Source organism: Eleutherodactylus coqui, chromosome 9 (genome assembly GCF_035609145.1).
Source record: "Eleutherodactylus coqui strain aEleCoq1 chromosome 9, aEleCoq1.hap1, whole genome shotgun sequence".
In the NCBI taxonomy this organism is placed as follows: domain Eukaryota; kingdom Metazoa; phylum Chordata; class Amphibia; order Anura; family Eleutherodactylidae; genus Eleutherodactylus; species Eleutherodactylus coqui.
This window is the reverse complement of record NC_089845.1, coordinates 104,639,181-104,659,785: the sequence shown is the minus strand read 5'-3', so window position 1 is coordinate 104,659,785 and position 20,605 is coordinate 104,639,181. Positions and strand designations below refer to the sequence as shown.

The following is a 20,605-nucleotide window of genomic DNA, read 5'->3' as shown; positions in this document are numbered from 1 at the left end:
GCAACACCTGAACTTGCGATTTTCACGCAATGCGTTTTTAACATTAGAAACTCCTATTGATTATCGCATTGTAAAATCACGTGATTTTATTGTGCCAGAAAGTTGCAGGCGGCAGAGATGCGAAGCAAGATTATTTTCAGGAAATATCATCGCTGATGCTCAAAAATCGTGGGAACAAAGACGCGACTTTGCTGGGATTTTCTTGCGGCAAAATCGCGATGGCCAGTGTGAAGTAGCCCTTATCGCACTCATTTTGCTTGAGAATTTTCATGCATCTGCAATGCGTTTTGACAGTAAAACCCCACAATTCACATCACTAGACAAGCCTTTTTGACTACTGCAAGTGCTTGCTGTAGTTAAATGGGACAAAATGCATCGCACTCGCATGACAACCACATGGCGTTTGAGTGTAATACAATTTTTATTCATGCTCCCATGATATTAAAAAAGGGCACTATCAGTACAAGTGAAAAGTCGCTCATGCAAATAAACCCATTGCAGGTTCTTTGCATGTTGGGGTGGCACGGAACCTTTGTGTTTATACTGTCTATGTAAATACATCCTACTTGGATTTAATTCACTTGATAAACAGGCAGAGTCTCAAATCAGCTGGCAAACAGGCAGAGATGTTTAAACTTATTTATTTTCACCCTGGCGACCGAAGTTTCAGCACTATTATTTGGTTGGATTTTCATATTATTAACGTTGTCTACCATCTATGTTGATTCCTGGACCCCGTATGACTTAAGCCCCATTTACACGTAAAGATGATTGTTCAAAATTCGTTCAAAAGATAAGGAGAATGACAGTTTTGGGCGATAATTTTGCATAAAGTACTAAGGGGCATTAAAGGCCCATTTAGACACAATGATTATCGCTCAAAATTCACTCAAAGGCAGTCTTTTGAGCAATAATCATTGTGTGCATTTACACGGCAAGATGATCGCCCAAAATTCGCTCAAACGTCAATTTGAGTGACAGTTTTGAGTGTTCACTTTGCATAAGAACTTAAGTAGCTAATTCGCTACTTAAGAGCTTATTAGTGTGTAAATGAAGGCTCCAGCTGTATACAGAAGACAGCTGAGCGCTATCTTCTGCATACTCCTGCTGTGTTCATGGAGCGCTCAGCTGGTATACAGCTGAGCGCTCCGAGTGGGGAATACAGAACACAGCTGGAGCGCTGTCTTCTGTATATTCGTGCTGCGTTCACGGAGCGCTCAGCGGGTATCCCGCTGAGCACTCCAAACAGGGTATGCAGAACACAGCTGGAGCAATGTCTTCTGCATACTCCTGCTGTGTTCACGGAGATGATGGCCACGCGTTTAGACAAAGATTATCGCTCAAAAGACGGCTTTTGAGCGAATTTTGAGCAATAATCATTGTGTCTAAATGGCACTTAATGCCCATTAGTACTTTATCAGCTTTATTTGCATGCAAATGAGCCTCCAGGAGCTGTTGCAAAACTCAGCAGGAGGTCTGAGCTCTGCAATTAGCTCTATTGTTCAGCCATGGGCTGCACAGAGAATACAATGTTATCTCCTGCTTCCAACATGTGGTCTGAACAATGGTTTTTATGCTGAACAAAAAATCATTGTTCAAACAAACAGTGCACGGTGATAGCATTTACACACAACGATTATTGCTCAAAAGCCATCGTTTTAACGTCTTTTTTTCAAACCAGTCTGGCCATAATTGGGATATGAGTCCCTACTGTTGCCCCTGCCTGAGTATGTCCATAGGGGCACTATGGTGACTGTCACAGAACTGGGGCTGACACTCCTAGCTTCAGAAGCCAGAATAGTTCACTATGCCTCAAATTGATGCCTTGTTGGCTCTGAAGAAAGAGGAGACCCCAAGCCTGAAGCCAGTACCCTCACACACCTAAATGTGAAGCCACCAGAACAATTGATAGCTAAAATTGCTCTCCTGTGTAGGATCCATTCCAATTAGCACTTTGCATGTCACCTTAATGTATTCATTCCTTTAAAGGGTTTACTCCTCTGATTGAAAAACAGTGCAAAAACATCAGTCTAAAAATACATTTTTAATAAAAAGTTTTTTTGTTTTTTTTATTTCTAGGTAAGTGAATGGAATAGTGGAGAATGTGTGAGAAAGTAAATAAGCTACAATCCTTCCTCTGGGAACAGTTATGATGAAGAGTTCAGGAGGAAAATGTATTTGGATAAAGTATTTCTGTCAGAATTGAGCTGCAGGGTAAGCAAAAATTAAATTATATGTAGGCAGTGGCATACTTAGGAGAGACGGGTGCCCAAAGAAAAGATCAAAATGGGCCCATTCTCCACATCCTATAGGCTTCATGCCCACATGGAATTTAAGATCCAAATAAAACTGGAATCTTCAAAAGTCACATGTTTTTTATTTCCATTGCTTCTAATATGGATCAGTAGACACTACTATACTGCTATAGAGGATCTATGCACAGGGCCTGTCTCTGCTGTCACTAATTGGGCTATGCGCCAGGAGCTGGCATCGCTGGTACTACACTTGGTCCACAAATCTATAGAGAGAAAGCTGCACAGGATACAAGTACATTCCCTGTTTTATTATTTGTAAAACTGTAGGCAACTGTCAGGCAGAGTTATTAGGCACTATATGGAATCTTATAAGGAAAGGGGGGCATCAATGTAAGGTACTGCACAGGGCACCATCCAACCTATGGTTTGCCCTGTCTATGCACATGAAACCTAAAATTCTATGTTTGACTCTTTCCATAATTAATTGCAATACAATATTATAATTAAAGGGTTTTTTCAGGGAGAATACTATTGATGACCTATTTTCAGGATAGGTCATCAATACTTGATCGGCTGGGGTCCATTGTTCAAGACCCTGACTGATCAGCTGATTGTGCACCTGCTGACAGTGCCACAATTACACAGGGGTTGGAGCGGAAGTATTGGAAGTCTCTGCTCCGACCTCTGAAGTGGCCGGCGCTTGTAACTGCAAGTAAAGCTCTCAATGAAATCAATGGGAGCCATGTCTGCAGTTACAAGCACAGGGGACTTTACAGAGGTCGGAGCAGAGACTTCTGATACCTCCGCTCCAATCCCTGTGTATTTGCAGCGCTGTTAGCGGGTGCACAATCAGCTAAACGGTCGGCGTCCCAAGCAACGGACCCAGATGATCAACTATTGATGACCTATCCAGAGGATAGATCATCAATAGTATTCTCCCTGGAAAACCCCTTTAACAAAACTTGCTAATTTTGATAATGCCTATGGCAAGTTTAAATGAAACAAAGTAAATAAATATAATCTATTTTTCCTTACATCTTTCTTATTGCCCATAATTGTTAACTAGTATTTTAGGGGGGAAAGTTAATGGCTATGGAAACATTTGTGCATGAAAAAATAAACACATATCTTACTAAGTTCCTGTAGAAACAAATGTCCCATTGAGTTTTCATTCTCATACATTTACAAAGCCTCATACTTGGTTTGCAGGCTCTCCTACATAAAAGTTTCTGACTTGGAGGTGTTCCCAGTACTGATCTGCTGGTTCTCTCTTGAACAGCATAAACTTAACTCCTCCTCCGCTTTCGTCTTTCAGAGGCCATGCAGAATAATCAATACTACACAGCTATCTATCAACCTCTCTGTGAATTAACTGCTGGTCTATTCCCCTCCACTGCTTAAGTGAATTACAGCCCTCTGTAATAGTTGCTTTCTCTGTTCTCAGTGCCATGGGATGGTGGAGGAGATCAGGACAGACAGACATATAGTCTTCTGTAATAGCTCAGTGGAAAGGCAGTGAATGCACCTTCACAACAGAGGTGCAGGCTAGGGGAGGACCCATCAGTTTTCCATGACTGACCAAATTTGCTTAGATTTCAGTCCTCCAGTCTGCAGTGCCTTGGAAAACAGCGCAAGCATACAAATCAAACATTCAAAAATTTGTAATGAAAACCACATACAAATGAGCTTCATTTCCAAAAAACACATGTATTAAAACAAAAAAAAAAGAGTACAAAAATATACACAGCTTTAATGAAGCATTTATCCAGGTGAACGAAGGTGATTACAGCCAAAACTGACATTGTCTTCTTTTCCAAGTGGCCATGAAAATCATCTCACTAGAGATCTATCCTACAACCAGGACCAGACCAGGATGAGTATGTCCAAATGGACACAACCTAATGCATATGCCTGCTATTTCCTCTCTATCCACATTGCTCCTCCAAGACATATTATACAGTGATAACTCAATATCCTGCATGACACCTCCTTTTACAATGCACTATTTAAATTCATGCACTTCTCCCATATAATGATGTATAACCAGTTCATATATTAGACTGTATTTTCTATGTTTTCAGGGCACTTAAATAAATGTTGGCCATTACTTGGAGTTTAAGCCACCACCGCTTATTTCTATATCTATAAAATGATCCCGAGACATAGACAGTGCACATTTAGCCTCAAGTTTTTGATATTCAATGTGCAATTGTCATTTTTTCTGAAAGGACCAGCAGTCCAAATCATGACTTTTTTTTTTTTTTTACTCGCTACAAGCCCTTTCACCTGCAGGGCTATAAAACTGTGACTGAATACAGGCAGATTACTTCCAGAAGAAGGAGTAACATTAGGAAATGTATGCACTGTAAAGGATTCGGCCTCTGCACTGTGCCCGGAGTCTGATGACAAGCTCAATTTGAATATTTACCTCGGGATCTTCGAAGACCTCAGGATCTTTGTGCAGCGCTGGAGGATACAGGGCTACAAAATCGCCTTTCCTCAGACTCACTGACTGGTCATCCTCGAGCTCCAAAAGAAAATCCTCTTGAACTACACGGATGTTCATAGAAGCAGAGCATAATCGCAGTGACTCGCTTATAACACTACCTGCGAAATAAAAAAAAGAAGACATGACAACGATGCAGTTATGATTTGCTAAGAGAATATATTGCGAATGACTAGACAGCCCCACTGGGCTCTATAACACGAGACTATTCTCCGCGCTGAGGTTACAGGAACGCTACAGTGGAAGCATAACGCTGCATGTAATCCGCATAAAGGGTTTAAATTACAGTTTATGTGTGCTAATAGATATACAAAAATTATAGTCAAAGGAATTTTGTATGGCAACATTTACAGCATACCTTTCTCATTTATTGGAAACCTGCACAATATAGCAGCCTTGCCAGGGAGATAATTAAGACTGCATACAAAATACCTTTCATTTACATAAGGAATGAGCAAGCCTGGGAAATGTAGCAGAGCCGCACTGACCCAACTAAACTACATCTCTCATCGTCTTCGGCCAGATGGGCGATGTCCTTGATTTAGGGAAAATATTTACTACGTTTTATCAATGACACAAAAAAAAATGTATTTACACAAATCTACGTTACATCCTAGGATGGTTTAGAAGTCGAATGTCCTTGCGTTCCCAGTGGCCTTCACCTTTTGCTCCTAGCACGACAGATTTTATGGGTAATTTCCGGCAATTTATCCTGGCAGTTTGAGGAGAAGTCCCAATGGGATTAGTATGAATAATTTGCATAAATCATTCTGATCGCAGGCATATCAGCATGTAGCTGCTGTCTAAATCTGCATCTCTGGTTTTGTAATCAAACCTGACTGTTCTTCCAGCAGCTTATATTGGGGCCATAATGGGGCTTGATCTCCTCTAATAATGGGCTTTTAGAAGCAAATAAAAGCAAATAAAGTCATTTTCACTAAAGCAGGTGCCAAGCGAGAAGTGATACAAAGTATCAATAAATAAAAGCAACATGTTAACAAAACATTCTGCACTTTCTTAAGCAAAAAGGTTAGTTATCAGAGACAGCAAATTCCCCAGCAAATCCGATGCCTCTGAAAAAGATAATAACAAACGTTCTTTCAGTAAATATTAAATCTGTTGCAGCATGCATAGCAAATAAAGTGGCCTTGGATGCTTTCTCGCAGGAGGTTTTTCCTTAAGCGTGCATTTGTCTAAAGAAATGAGGCTGCGGTCAGCTCTGTGTGGCCAGCGCTGTGATTCAATGTGACGTACAGTGAGTCTGTGCATATTCTTTTGGACTGCCTTCGTTACTATAATCAGGCAGAGTCAAATCGGCTTGTTGGTGACGAAGCCAGGGAACAACTCTGGTTCCAGAATATGGCCTCTACTGCGGATAGCCACAAGGCACCTGACACGATAAATTTCAACTGGCAGCGCTCTGGCAACAAAAAACTTTACACGGTACAAATCAATGGTCCAGCCTCCATTTTTTTTCCTGCTGTCTGCAGACCTAAAAAATAGGAAGATGATAATGCAATTGGAATCTATGTTTAGAAATGGTAGCTGACATATGTAGCAAAACTATTTACCCGAGGAACTCGACGAGGGTGAGAAAGAACAAGAGGACAAAAATAATATATGTGCTTGAACCTGCTGCTGCCATAAAATAGCTGGTTTACATTCTCTATCCAGGGTAATGCGGACACATCATATTGGTTGACAGTTTTCCAGGAAGCGTGGCAGCCTGTGCCCAGTGCAGTATCGCAGATGACAATTGGGTAAGCATATCTTATGCAGAAGTTAATCACAATAATAGAGCACAAAGTGTGGCGTAGCAGTCAGATCGTAAATGACAAATCTGTTTTACCTTCCAGTACCAGTTATGTGTGGAAGACGAGCTTGGCTGTAGCTCTGAGCGATCATGCCGATAATTATTAGATGACAACAGTAATGAGTCACATTATGATCACCAAAGGACAGGGGGACTTATTTAGGTCTGTCGACTAATGCAAACCCCCCCCCCCCCTTCCACCCCAACCGGGGAGAAAGTGCTCAGCGTTTTACTCAACCTGCACAAATATCAGACAATATACAGTGAATGGAATCACAATAAACCTACAGCCTCCTCTCACACTTGTCATAGTTCAGCAGGCACCAGCAAGTGCTACTAACAGACCAGCTGGGTAGCTTGGGACGCCTTCCATTCTGCACCATGAGGTACAGTAAATTATCTTGCACAGTACAGCAACATCTGTTTCTGTGCTAGTGCCGAACAAACAAGGCAATTTAAAGAATATCTAGGGATAACCAAGCAGCAAAAGAACACGACCTCCACCCCCCTTCTTCCTTACACATTTGATTCTTGCGCTCTACTGCTATCAAAAATAGAGTAAACATGAAACCTGGACTCCATGCTTCTAAGACAATTGATTTTTTTTTTTTTTTACACAATCCGTTCCAGACTTCCCACTCTTCTGTAGTCTTCCATCCCTGAAGTCCCAATGACTAGACCGTTTAGTTTTTTTTTTTAAGGAAGCGTTTTCGATGTTCATATAAATAGTGAGCCTTAAAACGTTATTTGCTATACTTAGTTCACATGCCTTCAAGCATTTGTCTTCCAATTTCCACTGAATAAATGCGTACTAATGAGAAACAGAGCAAGCTGCTGAGGCAAAACTGGGTGACTTGAGTCTGGCCTGCCACCAGCTTCTGATAGGCAGGCAAATTGAGTTAAAATGAAAAGTCTTGTCAGCCGAAATACAACACAGTAGCCAAACAACGAGCTGTCAATCACCCAATCAAAACAAGGGAGCGCAGGTAATAAAAGGTCATTTGCTTCATTAGCAAATTTGGCTATTGTTGGCAAGTTAATTTTAATTAACCTGGACCTAAGCAAGTAAAATATCACAGACAACCTGTAGTAGAGACTAGATGTGTCTACAGTTGTAAAATATGTTATGTTTCCATATTTACATAGAGCACAGTGATACTAGATCATTAATCATGTAAATATTTATGCAACATAAGCATCATATTAACCCAATTGTGAGGGGCGCACAAAACCTGTATATACAAAAAGCAATTGGCCTACCGTCTCAATGTCCATTTCAGTAGGAACGCCCGGTTCCTCATAATCAGGTGCAGAATGAAACACCAAATAAAATCCAAGGAAATCCAGCAGGTCTGATAACATTGTTATTGAAATACCAATACAAATGAGTAATGGAAAAATGCTCCACAGCACCACCTATTGGAATGGTAACTACCCTGTGAGTCAATATCTGACCTTTTAATAGGCTTTGCAATAGGAGATATAAGCCAAACCAGAATACCCATGTACATAGAGCTATTTTGGGATTATTGCCCCTCATCAGTGTACAGGGGGCTGGCTGGGTGAGAAGCCATCAATGTAAGTCGGGGAAAAGGAGGGTTATTGTTTTCTCCTTATGCAGAGCACCACAGAAGAAGAGAGCATCACAAAGGTGTTGGGAGACCTATAAATGCCATGCAATGCTCCCTGGGAAATTTTTTTGCAAATAAGCAATAGAAAAGTCCTCCACAATATCATCTATTGGAATGGTAATTACCCTGTGAGTCGATATTAGACTTTTTAACAGGCCTTGTAATATGACTACAGATATAAGCCAAAGCAGAATACACATGTACAGGGATTACTGCCTTTCATCAGTAGTTTTCTGGCTCGCTAGGTGAGAAACCATCAATGAGAGTCAAGGGAAGGAGGAAAATGTTTCTCCTTATGCATAGCACCACAGAGGAAGAGAGCATGACAAAAGTGTTGGGAGCCTTATGTAGACCATGCAATGCTCCCTGGGAAAAATCCATGCAAATAAGCAATGGAAAAGTGCTCTGCAGCGGCATCTATCGGAATGATTACTACCCTGTGAGTCAAGATGTCAATTGCCAGATGACAATATCCATGTACATACAGTTGTTTGGGGTTATTACCTCTCATCAGTGTACAGTAGGATTCTGGCTGATTGGGTTAGAGGCAATCAATGTGAATCGAGGGAAAGGGAGGTAATGTTTCTCCTTATGCAGAGGACCACAGAACAAGAGAGCACCTCAAAGGTGTTGAGTCTTTGGTAGGCCATGCAATGCTCCCTGGGAAAATTCCAAACAATTAAGGAATAGAATAATCCTCCCCAGCACCATCTATTGGTGTAGTAGCTATGATAGAAGTCAAAATCCAATCTTTTTAACAGGCCTTGCAAGATGACTAGGGATATAAACCAAACCAGAATAATCAAGTGCATACAGCTGTTTGTGGTAATTGTCCTTCATCGATGTATAGTAGGATTCTGGCTGGCTAGGTGAGAGGCCATCAATGTGAGTCCTTGTGGAGAAATTCTACAAAGCATGGCCAATAACTCTTATTGGATTCAATCCAACTGTGCCTGATCACAGCATAATGGCATGGCACTGTATGTCCATCCTTTACTTGCAGGTTTGACTTTGACTGGAACCAGTATTTCATTTCTTAGAATTGCATTTATTTGTAGAAATATAGCAAAAAAAACAACCAAACCATCCATGATAGTAATAAGCCCCAAGGTTTTTGTAGAAGCATCACATGGCATTATTCTAGTCAGCATTTTCATCAGTATTTCTAAGCCAAAACCAGGAATGGGTCCAGAACATGGAAGAGATGCAAATCTTTCCATTATAATTTTTCTCTCTATAGGTTCACCTTTTAACTACAATATGTTGATGTAAAGAACAGTCACCCAGCAGCGGATGTAGAATGGGAGCAGAAGGCAAAAAACAGCAATTGAGCAAAAGCACAGAGCACACATGTGAGCCGCAGACACTCCGGCCAGTAGTGGCTGCATACACAGATACTGTGGGCTGGGGGTGATGTCCCCTAGCCTTACTAAGGAAGCTGAAGAATCCGAAAAAACTCCAATGTGTATCGAGACCTAAACACTGGTCTCTTCCTCACGTGTGCTCTGTGCTTTTGCTTAACTGCTGGTTATTGCCTTCTGCTCCCATTGTCCATCCGCTGCTGCTGGGTGACTGTTCTTTACATCAACATGTTGTTGTTTTACTCTCACTGTAACTCTTTTCATGTATTTTTTAACATTGATATATTGCCTTTTTGTACTCCATCCTGCTGCATTGTATATGCCACTTTTCTTGGTTGTACTAATATAGGCACATTCATCAAGTTCACCGTTAGTACATTTTTAGGGGTAGTGGCCTACTTCCGGTTGCAGCTACTTGCTATATACTTCTGGCACGGAATTATACACACATACTCCTTCATACAGGTTCCATTTTTAGTTTTGGCTTACAAATCACAGATACAAAATACTGACCAGCTTAATGCCGTGTGAAAGTAGTCTAATGCAGATTCCATGCCCAGGTCCTGATAGAATCCACTACATTGTATGCAAATAGGGTATTTTAGATCCCATCCACATGAAATCTGCAAGGAATAGTGAATGCACAGCAGACTTTAAAATCCACAGAAAATAAAATGGAGCTAATCCGCCTACAGATTCTTACATGTTTGGCCAATTTTAGGATTGAGGTGACTCGGCTCAAGAACAGACTTGGGAGTGTATCACTTATCAGGAATGAAGAGGGTAACACTGGTCCTGATAATTGAATGCCGATCATATAACTGGCAACCCAATGAAAGGCAGCGCTATAGAATGACGCTACAGTATATTCCTGGGCTTATAAAGTGGGACGCACTATATGGTAGACCATAGGGATAAAGGCAATAGAAAGTACTATACAGGGCACCATCCAATCTAAGGTCAGACCTAACCAGGAAACTGGGTTAACGCTAGGTAAAATTCCCCAGTCAACCCAGGAATTTTATTTACCGGTTTTAAATAAAGAATTTTCAGTGTCTTCATGCAGTTCTTAGCTTTCTTGTGGAAAATTATTTTCTAATACAAAAATATATGTATTTGCAAATTTTGTAGTCTATTTCACACCACTATGATATTACTACTCACTGCTCCAGTCATATCACACCGGCCTTGAATTACTCATAAAATTAATCATACAGAATAAACTGTTTTGTGCAGTCATGAAAACACAGTTGTAGGATAACAATCTAATTAATTAAGTCTGTACCACATATTGACGTAGCGCTTCAGAAATAAACAAATAGTACAACTCATCTGATGGGAGTATGCCGCATGCTTGTTGGGGATTGTTTATCACAACCCACCAAAAATGCCAAAATAACAAAAAGGCTCACACATACACCATATAATACTGTATATTAACACTTTACAATTATGAAGCATTTATTGATCATTGGAAATATAAAGAGAAGGGTGGGGGTTAATTTATAACTTTAAAAGGCCGCTTTGGCAGAAAACATATTTCTTCATTCTTGTATCCCTCACCTGATTGCCTATCACACTTTGAAGGTGGTCTATGCATATTGCAGTCACTTCTATGCAGTGCAGCCTCCTGTCTGATGCTTATCAGGCACCATCTTGCTGGTGAGAATTTTGATTTCACTTGAAGATCAATCCCATGATCCATCAGCACAGCATAAGCTGCAGGCTACACCATTTCTGCCTGCTGGGTGGACAGTTTTATTATCATTACCTTCTATATTATTCTAAATAAGTCACAGACCATAAGTACACAGTCAGGAGGATGAGCTGTGTCATCCTCTATTATAACTGTGTGATAGGAGCCGTGTTTTCATCGTCAGTAATGGGAATGTTTGTGTCGTCTTCTAAGAAGTTTCTGTGGTAGAGTCCATGTAAGTATCACACAGACTGATCAACTGACTAGAAACTGAACACATGAACCCAGGTAAAACTGAGCTGGTCAGAATTGGGATCACCATCTGAGGAGAAAAAGGCCATGGTGATCATACTGCATTTATGATCTGCATTAAATTGCACCTAAAACTGCTGGCTGAAAACTACATATATTTTACCATAAAATGCCAGGGCTTTGCAATTCAATTTTCAACCGATTGACTGGAACAGGTAAAGTACAGTCTTTTAATGCGCTTCAGATATCACCAGAGCCAACATGATACCTAGAAGTCAACTCTTCTAATACGAAGCAGAAAAACTCCGCATGTACCTCTGGTGATGACCTACAACCAACAGCTAGAGGTACTAAGGAAAACTGCAAGGAAACTCAATCATACCCTACAGAAGGCTGACCGCCTGAAAATCATATTCTCAGACCCGCCCCTTCTATGTTACAATGAACCTTCAAATTTGAGAAACTTTATGTTCAGCAAGTTATTGTCCTCTGATACACAAAGAGAAATGCATTCCTGTAATGTAAGGAGCTGTAAGACCTGCTCACATGTACGGACCGCAGACAGGATACGGATCCCCAACACACAGCAGGACTATAAGATCCCGGGGACATGGAACATGTCCGATGTTGTATATCTGATTCGGTGCACTCAATGTCCTATGGGTGGGCTTTATGTTGAAGAAATAGGACAAAAACTGAAAGCCAGGATGAGGTCTTACTGCCACACAATTAAGACTCATTTACCAGTGGCTGAACATTGTAGCCCAGGATACAACAAAGAACATATGAGAGTTGTTATATGAAAAGGCAAATTCATATTCCCAAAGAAAAAGAGTCTGGGAGTACAAAGTTACAAAAATCTTTGATACTTTTAACACAGGACTGAATCTATCCAAAGGAGTTATGGTGGGGTGTAACATCTGAGAGATCGGTTCCACAGCCATCAAGGACTGTGAACCTACATCAATTTAGAGACAATACAAATCTCACACTCTTATCTGTGGACTAATAAATAATTGGCTCTTCAAGTTCATTGTGATTTTTAGAATGTCAATCACATAACTGCCTTTTTGAGTAATATATGTGTGGTTGTTCTTCAGATATTTAGATATTTTGTTAAATCACCTAAAGAAGAGACCTAGGTTGTCTTAAAAGTTTGCCCTAAGATAATTATTCTTTGTCAAAAGATAAAATATCATTTGCATGAGATTATTGGGTTACAAACAGAGGCATGCAGCTTGGCTGTTACAGTCAATCGTGCTTGGTGGTTACAGTCTCTGTTAGGGCTCACATGAGCGTATTTTGGCTGTGTATTAAGCATGCATTTGTTTTGCATGTAATATGCAGTGTGCAGTAAATACACATGTAAATGTAACATGTATTCTCTGCATATTTTATACACTCATAGACTGTAAGGCTGCATTCAGACGAACGTATATCAGCTCGGTTTTCACGCCGAGCCGATATACGTTGTCCTCGTGTGCAGGGAGGGGAGGATGGAAGAGCCAGGAGCAGGAACTGAGCTCCTGCCCCCTCTCTGCCTCCTCTCCACCCCTCTGCACTATTTGCAATGGGGAGAGGCGGGTCAGGGGCGGGGCTAATTCACAGAACTTAGCCCCAGCCCGCCTCTCCCCATTGCAAATAGTGCAGAGGGGCGGAGAGGAGGCAGGGAGGGGGCGGGAGCTCAGTTCTTGCTCCTGGCTCTTCCATCCTCCCCCCCTGCAGATGAGGACAACGTATATCGGCACGGCGTGAAAACCGAGCCGATATACGTTCATGTGAATGCACCCTAATGGTGAGTAATACGCACTAAAAAAACACATGCTGCATCTTTTTTCACGCATGTAATATGTACGTGTGAAAAACACAGGTCTGAATGGCCCAATGTAAATCAATGGGGTTTTAGCGGTGCATAACATGCAGCCAAGATAGACTTTGAGTCTTCTGTGGAGTTTCAGGACTTGTTCTATTAGATTCCTAGGGGCTTGTGTTTAGACTCAAAAAAGATTTTGGACACTCCCCCGAGCTGGTTGGTGTTCCTAGTCAGATGGCTATATTAAAAAAGAGCCTTCATTATTCCAAGATAGACATACAGGCAACGTTTCAACCCTTGTGAGTCTTTTTCAAGCCGCTATCAGTTGAAACAGAGCAGTAGCTCCATGCTTCGGATACTGATAGCGGCTTGAAAAAGACCCACAAGGGTCGAAACATTGCCTGTATGTCTATCTTGGAACAATAAAGGCTCTTTTTTAATATAGCCATTTGCACCATTTATGCTGCCATACGATATACTATTTGAGTTACTATTTGGGTTGACGGTTCACAACCCTTTGTTGGCTGTGCATTGATTCGTGTTATGGAGTAAACTCCAGCCCCTCCCTACTGTGTTATTGGGATTCAGCGAGTGCTGCTGGATATGCTATATTCTGGCGTTCCTAGTCAGGCACTAATTTTCACTTATGATCTAAAACTTTTTTTATTATTTACTTATTTATTTTTTTATTTATTTTTTCCCTTCCACCCACACACTCCCCCTCCCCTCTCAAAACCCTTAATTCTGTTCTCTTCTATAATTTCATCTTTCTTTCTCTTTACTACCATAAACAGAAGTTTTCTGCCTCCCATTTAAATTGTATCAATGAGATTGTTACCCATCCTTTTCATTAGTTGGCGGATCATCGCCTGTGGATTACTAGCTGCTTTCCTCACTGTTACTCTACTTCGTAATAGTGGGAGGAAGCTCTCTGTAGGCCCGCAGACATTTACGAATGTATATGTTACATGGTATCTTCTTTATTGCTATTATTTAATTCGGTCCTGCAAGACCCACTTGATGATGAAAATTTTATGTAAAAAATTCTATAAAAACGGATTAAACATAATATGCAGCCAAAATACGCTCATGTGAAAGAGCCTTAGGCCTCATGTCCACGGGGAAAATCAGATCCGCTGCAGATTCTCCATGGAGAATCTGCAGCGGGTCCCTCCTGCCCCGCGGACATGAGCGCCGAAAATAGCAATTTAAAAGTATTTACCTATCCGGCGCGGGCGGGGAATGTCAGCTGTTCCTCACGGCCGGATCTTCATTTTCGGCCGGCGGATGAATTCCTGACGCCGGCGGCACGTCGCCGGCACGTCGTCGACGTGCCGCGCGCATGCGCCGGGCACATCCGCCGAGCCGAAGCAAGGAAGATGCGGCCGTGAGGAACAGCTGACATTCCGCGCCCGCGCCGGATAGGTAAATACTTTAAATTCCTATTTTAGGTCTCCCGCGGATCCGGACGGCTTCCATAGGCTTCAATAGAAGCCCGCGGGAGCCGTCCCCGCGGGAGACCCGCATGAAAATGGAGCATGGTCCAGATTTTTTCATGCTCCATTTTTTTTTAAATCACTTTTATTGACGATCCGCGGGTATTTATGTACCCGCGGGTGGTCAATGCATCCCTATGGGGTGCGGATCCGCGCGCGGGAGATCCGCTGCGGATTTTAAATGTCATTTTGCCCGTGGACATGAGCCCTTAAAGTTTATGAGGTAGCTTGCAGCAGTTAGTGAACAAGAGTCCACTGTGGCCTCGCACTGGCTTAGTATCTGGTATTTGGTCAAACATGCAGGCAGGGATAACAGAGCTTTTTCTTACCCTTAGTACAAGAACATGCTGGAAGTAGTCCGAAACCACTTGTAGGATATACAGGGTCTTCTCCTGTCACTGGCAACATTCCCTGGATATACAAGGTCTCTGCCTTTTCAGTGACGAATCCAACTTCTCTCCATAGAATCCTCCAAATCTAAGCTACAATGTCAGTCTTGTACACTACTAGATCCATGGATTATTCCGACAGCCATTATGGAGTCGGGAAGGAATTTTTTGCCCCAAATGGGGTAAATTGGCTTTTCCTTAATCAGGATTTTTTTGCCTTCCTCTGGATCAACAAGAGGGTGGAAACAGGCTTGACTGCATGGACGTTATCTTTTTTCAGCCTTGCATACTATGTTACTTATCTTGTACATAACCGGCTCACTTTATGCTCTCAATACATACATGATTCTCCCTCCATGAGGTGCCCAAAAACATCACTATACAGTCTAGTTCCACACTAGCCCAGAGCCGTACTACACTACTGCTTCCATACATGACCAGATACTTCTCAAGCCCAATGTGCCTGCTCATATATAGTGCAACCATCACAAAAACTTCTGAAGGCACATCACCTACAAATAAATATATGTTAACACCACCTAATGCATAATCACAGCATGAATAGCCAATTAGCTTCACGGGTGCATCAACATAGCTCAACTGTATAGTAACAAGAGATCAGTCCAAGCACTGCGTAGAGGCTGCAAAGCAACGCTCTAATCAGTTCATGCAGGAGCACCCCTTTACACGCATTATACATTTTACATTATATGTAAAAATGTCAAATGTATTTTGTTGACACGGTCAATAAACATAATCTGACAGGGGCTGAAGATGTATGAGTGTTACTACAAGAAAGTAGGAGAACCTTAAAATGAAACATTTTCCAGTTCACTTCTGATGCTGGGTGATATGGCCTAAACAGAAGATGAAAATAAAAGCTCAGATATAATTAACATACAGTTGGTAAGCAGCATGAATTTGTACACTTGAGTAGAAGTTAATACATTGTTAAATATGTGTCATCTTGAATCTCAGCTTATTAGGATAGAAGAAGAGATGTTTCATCCTATAATGCAAGCCAAGTCACAGTGTTTAATGAGGTATAATGAAATGTTAACTTATACACTATAAAATGATGTTCTTGTGGATTTTAAGAGAAATTGGAGAAAATGAGACCTTCAAAATAAAAGGTTATTAAAAAACGAGAGCTTGATTTCTTAATAACTATTTAATTCTATGCTTTTTAGGGACTGGCAATAAACCTTTTGTTCAAAGGTAATACCGGATTGGCATCTCCGGTGGAGAATTATTTATTCTTTGCTGGAGTATTTTAGAAGTATCATATTGTCATACAGTAAAATATTTTTCTAGCATTTAAAAGACTTTAAAAATACATTTACTATTATTATTGGTGCAATTATGTTTTTGTGCTTTCATAAAATCTCTTCTTTATCATTTTTTGTTAGTTTTTATCCTGTAGCAAACTTTAATAGACTTAGCAAAATAATTGGTGGATGGTGGATCTTTTAATTTTAGTGTCTGGTAGAGATGAGCGAATATACTCGTTTCGAGTAATTACTCGATGGAGCACCGCGATTTTTGAGTACTTCCGTACTTGGGTGAAAAGATTCGGGGGGTGCCGGGGGGCGGAGGGAGGCGTGGCGGAGCGGGGGGTAACAGCAGGAAACAGGGGGGAGCCCTCTCTCTCTCGCTCTCCCCCCCACTCCCCGCTGCAACCCCCCACTCACTCACGGCGCCCCCCGAATCTTTTCACCCGAGTACGGAAGTACTCAAAAATCTCGGTGCTCGGGCGAAAAAGGGGCGTGGCCGAGTAGGTTCACTCATCTCTAGTGTCTGTTCTTCTTAAATTTTTTTTTCTTTTTAGTGGCCAAAGATTTTGGGCAGACTAGGCCAAACTTGAATAACTCTAGTTCTGATAAAGTGCTCCAAGAAATACTACTCTTGCCTGTACATCTGGGTCAGGGTCACAGATAGGGTACCTTTACACTGAGCAACTATCATCCAATAAGTCGCCCAAAAAAGTAATTGAAGAATAGAATAGTTGGTTGAAAGCTTTAACACAGAGTGAGAATCGTTCATTAAGAGTATTGTGAGAAACTGTTTGTAGAGAAAGAAAGACGGAATCTACTATATGTTTACACCGGGTCACTTTTCATCAACCAACAACAATTTTTTATTAAAGGAGATGTCCCGAGGCAGCAAGTGGGTCTATACACTTCTGTATGGCCATAATAATGCACTTTGTAATATACATTGTGCATTAATTATGAGCCATACAGAAGTTATAAAAAGTTTTTTACTTACCTGCTCCGTTGCTGGCGTCCTCGTCTCCATGGTGCCGACTAATTTTTGGCCTCCGATGGCCAAATTAGCCGCGCTTGCGCAGTCCGGGTCTTCAGCAGTCTTCTATGGAGCCGCTCGTGCCAGAGAGCGGCTCCGTGTAGCTCCGCCCCGTCACGTGCCGATTCCAGCCAATCAGGAGGCTGGAATCGGCAGTGGACCGCACAGAAGAGCTGCGGTCCACGGAGACAGAGGATCCCGGCGGCCATCTTCAGAAGGTGAGTATGAAGACGCCGGACCGCCGGGATTCAGGTAAGCGCTGTGCGGGTGGTTTTTTTAACCCCTGCATCGGGGTTGTCTCGCGCCGAACGGGGGGGGGGTTTAAAAAAAAAAAAAACCGTTTCGGCGCGGGACATCTCCTTTAAGCGAGTTCAAATGAAAAGATGGGCGAATTATTGCTTGCCACCTGGTTGTTGGTTGTGTTTAGATATCATTTGCATTCACTTATTTGGGTGATTATTCAGCCAACTGTCATCCCGTGTAAAGGTACCTTTACACCTGAAGTTGTATACAGGTTGGTTTTCCTCAGGTTTGTTACCTTAACACACAACAGCAGAGAACCAGAGTAAAGCTCTAACATACCGGAGAAGGTAATGGCCTGTGGCAATGAGGTGGAAAATGCTATTGTACAGTGCAAGCTGTCATCAGGAAAGGCAAATAGTTTCAAAAAAGGAGAACAGACGAACAGTTGATAGTCGAACAGAAGACCATGAACAGTAGATTAGCAAAGCACTAAGTTGATGACCTAGGAGTTCAAGAGTGTCCTGAACACCATTCTTGAGTGTAACATTATTACATGTTATAGTCACTAGATTACTGGAATAGGGTTTTTGATCCAGGCGATTTATTCTGATTGTCAGATATGGAATACGAAAGGAATTTTTTTTCCCTAAAATGATTCAAAATTGGCTCCTACCTCATAGGAGTTTTTGACTTCCTCTGGATCAACACTGCTGGATAATAGACTGAACTAGATGAAAATATATGACATTTCAGATGCCCTAAAAATGCACCTCTTCAGGAAGGCATACCAAAACTCCCGACCTAGTCCCCCTGCCCCTTTCCATGGTGCCCCACACCTTCCACCCTGCCTATCACATATGACCTCTACCCCTGCACCTCCTTATCGCCCTACCCAGTTTACCTCCTAATAACTGATTTCCACATATAATTCCTGTACTGCCTTTGTTCCCCCATGCCTCATCTCCCCCGCCTCCCGTACCTCCTATATCACCACCATCCCTTCGTTTCAAACTGATTGTATACCACATGTAATTTGTTGTACTGCTTGTGTTCTCCTGTGCTCGTAAGTGCTGTGGAATAAGTTGGTGCTATGCAAATAAGATTGTTATTATATATGTATTTTATTGACCTTACATACTATGGTACTATTTGGAGAAATAGTGGGATAGTGGATTTCATTTTTTTTATAATATGTATATGATTAACAAGGGGACTGAGCAACTGATATGATCCTTATCTTGTGAATCTATATTTGGGTTGGTGGAATATGGACTTTATGTGAGATACTAAAAACGATTTTCACTCCATTTAATGTGCGACTCATTTTGCATCAGCCCTCTACTCTGGTTAATAAAAGTCCCCCTTATTAACCAGCGGGGAGGGGGGGGGGGGGGTCACTAGCACATGGGACTCCAAAGCCCCTGGTTGTAGAGCACTGTAAGACGGTGTATGGTGTATGGATTGGGGCTATCACAACCATGCAAATCTTTAATGCATTGAAATTGGCGGCACTGATTTCATACTTGTAATATGGACGAAAAACATGGGTATAAAGAAAAAGGTACTAATTTATATGAGGTTTCTGAAAGTAATCAATTAAGATAGAAATGTGGATGACAGATTCTATTTAACAGTCAAGTTCCCACAGGGCATTGCTCTCCAGAATCAGGAAACTGGAAGAATTCTGAACTCAGTTTTAGACATGAATGGAGAAGAATACATCATGTCAGTCTAAATTGTCACAAGATAAAGTACATTAAAAGTAATTTAACATCCTAGGTAGACTTTAACTGGAGAATGCTGTTAAAATCTGAGTTTTCTTAGAAACGTGATAGAATTTACTGGTGTATTTGTTTTAAAACATTTCGTTGCCAAAAAAGTACATACATACTTTCATGGTACAATCAAAAAAGAGAATTTCCTAGAAATGCATTACTGTTTACATAGGTAATTGTATATAAATTGTAATTTATGCATGAATGGTAATGTATCCAAAGAATGTCTTATTTTTCATTAGTTAGAAACATTAGATTATTAATACTTATTTTTGCTTGTATCAACCAAATTTGCTGGGATTTGAATTGGTAAAGGACCACTTTGGCTAGATTCTCAGTAGTTAATTAAATTTACAATGCAGGGCAGGAAAGACTCAGTTCGCTACCCTAGCCCTGTGTCTGGTCAATGCACAGTGGCTTGTTTGCAGCCTTCACCTTGACTCCATACACCCAAGAAATATGCTCTACCAGAACTTCCTTCTCTAGCCATGTCCTGGGTAGAATAGATCATCCTGAACAGTATAACTTCACAAGTGCTATATAAGCACTTTCAGAAGTCTTTGCAAATGTTTCTGTAGATCACTTGCAATCAAAACTTGGTAATTATTTTATGAGTCCACATTAAGAGCTAAGAAAATCGGTATGAGGCCTTATTCACATGACTGTCCAAATATCAGACAATAATCTTGCGTATCATCGGTGGCCTTTTTTGGTTGCTGATTTTATACGCTGTGTCTAAAACTAGGTCTTGCCCTATCTTTGGCCGAGATACGCTGGAAGCTCCAAAAGACTCCTGTGGGAGCTGAAGAAAAAGAAGGGGGAGGGTTTAGCTGCATCCAACTCTGGAAAGAGAAGACAGCTGGCTCTATTTAAGCATTAGCAGTAAAGATGAGCGAGTATACTCGCTAAGGCACATTACTCGAGTGGGCAGTGCCTTAGCCGAGTATCTCCCCGCTCGTCTCTAAAGATTCGGGGGCCGGCGCGGGTGACAGGTGAGTTGCGGCGGGGAGCGGGGGGTCAGAGAGGGAGAGAGAGAGATCTCCCCTCCATTCCTCCCTGCTCTCCCCCGCC

At 41.5% G+C, this 20,605-nt stretch overlaps 1 protein-coding gene across 2 annotated transcripts in view; it reads right to left on the bottom strand.

The window, feature by feature from the left end:
* CYP7B1 (cytochrome P450 family 7 subfamily B member 1) overlaps window positions 1-20,605 on the bottom strand; it is a 231,250-nt gene that overhangs the window by 27,974 nt on the left and 182,671 nt on the right. For both annotated transcript variants that reach the window (XM_066578278.1, XM_066578279.1), the window contains one exon: window positions 4,684-4,862. In XM_066578278.1, coding sequence (XP_066434375.1) covers window positions 4,684-4,862 — 179 coding nt within the window. The remainder of the gene's footprint in view (window positions 1-4,683; window positions 4,863-20,605) is intronic.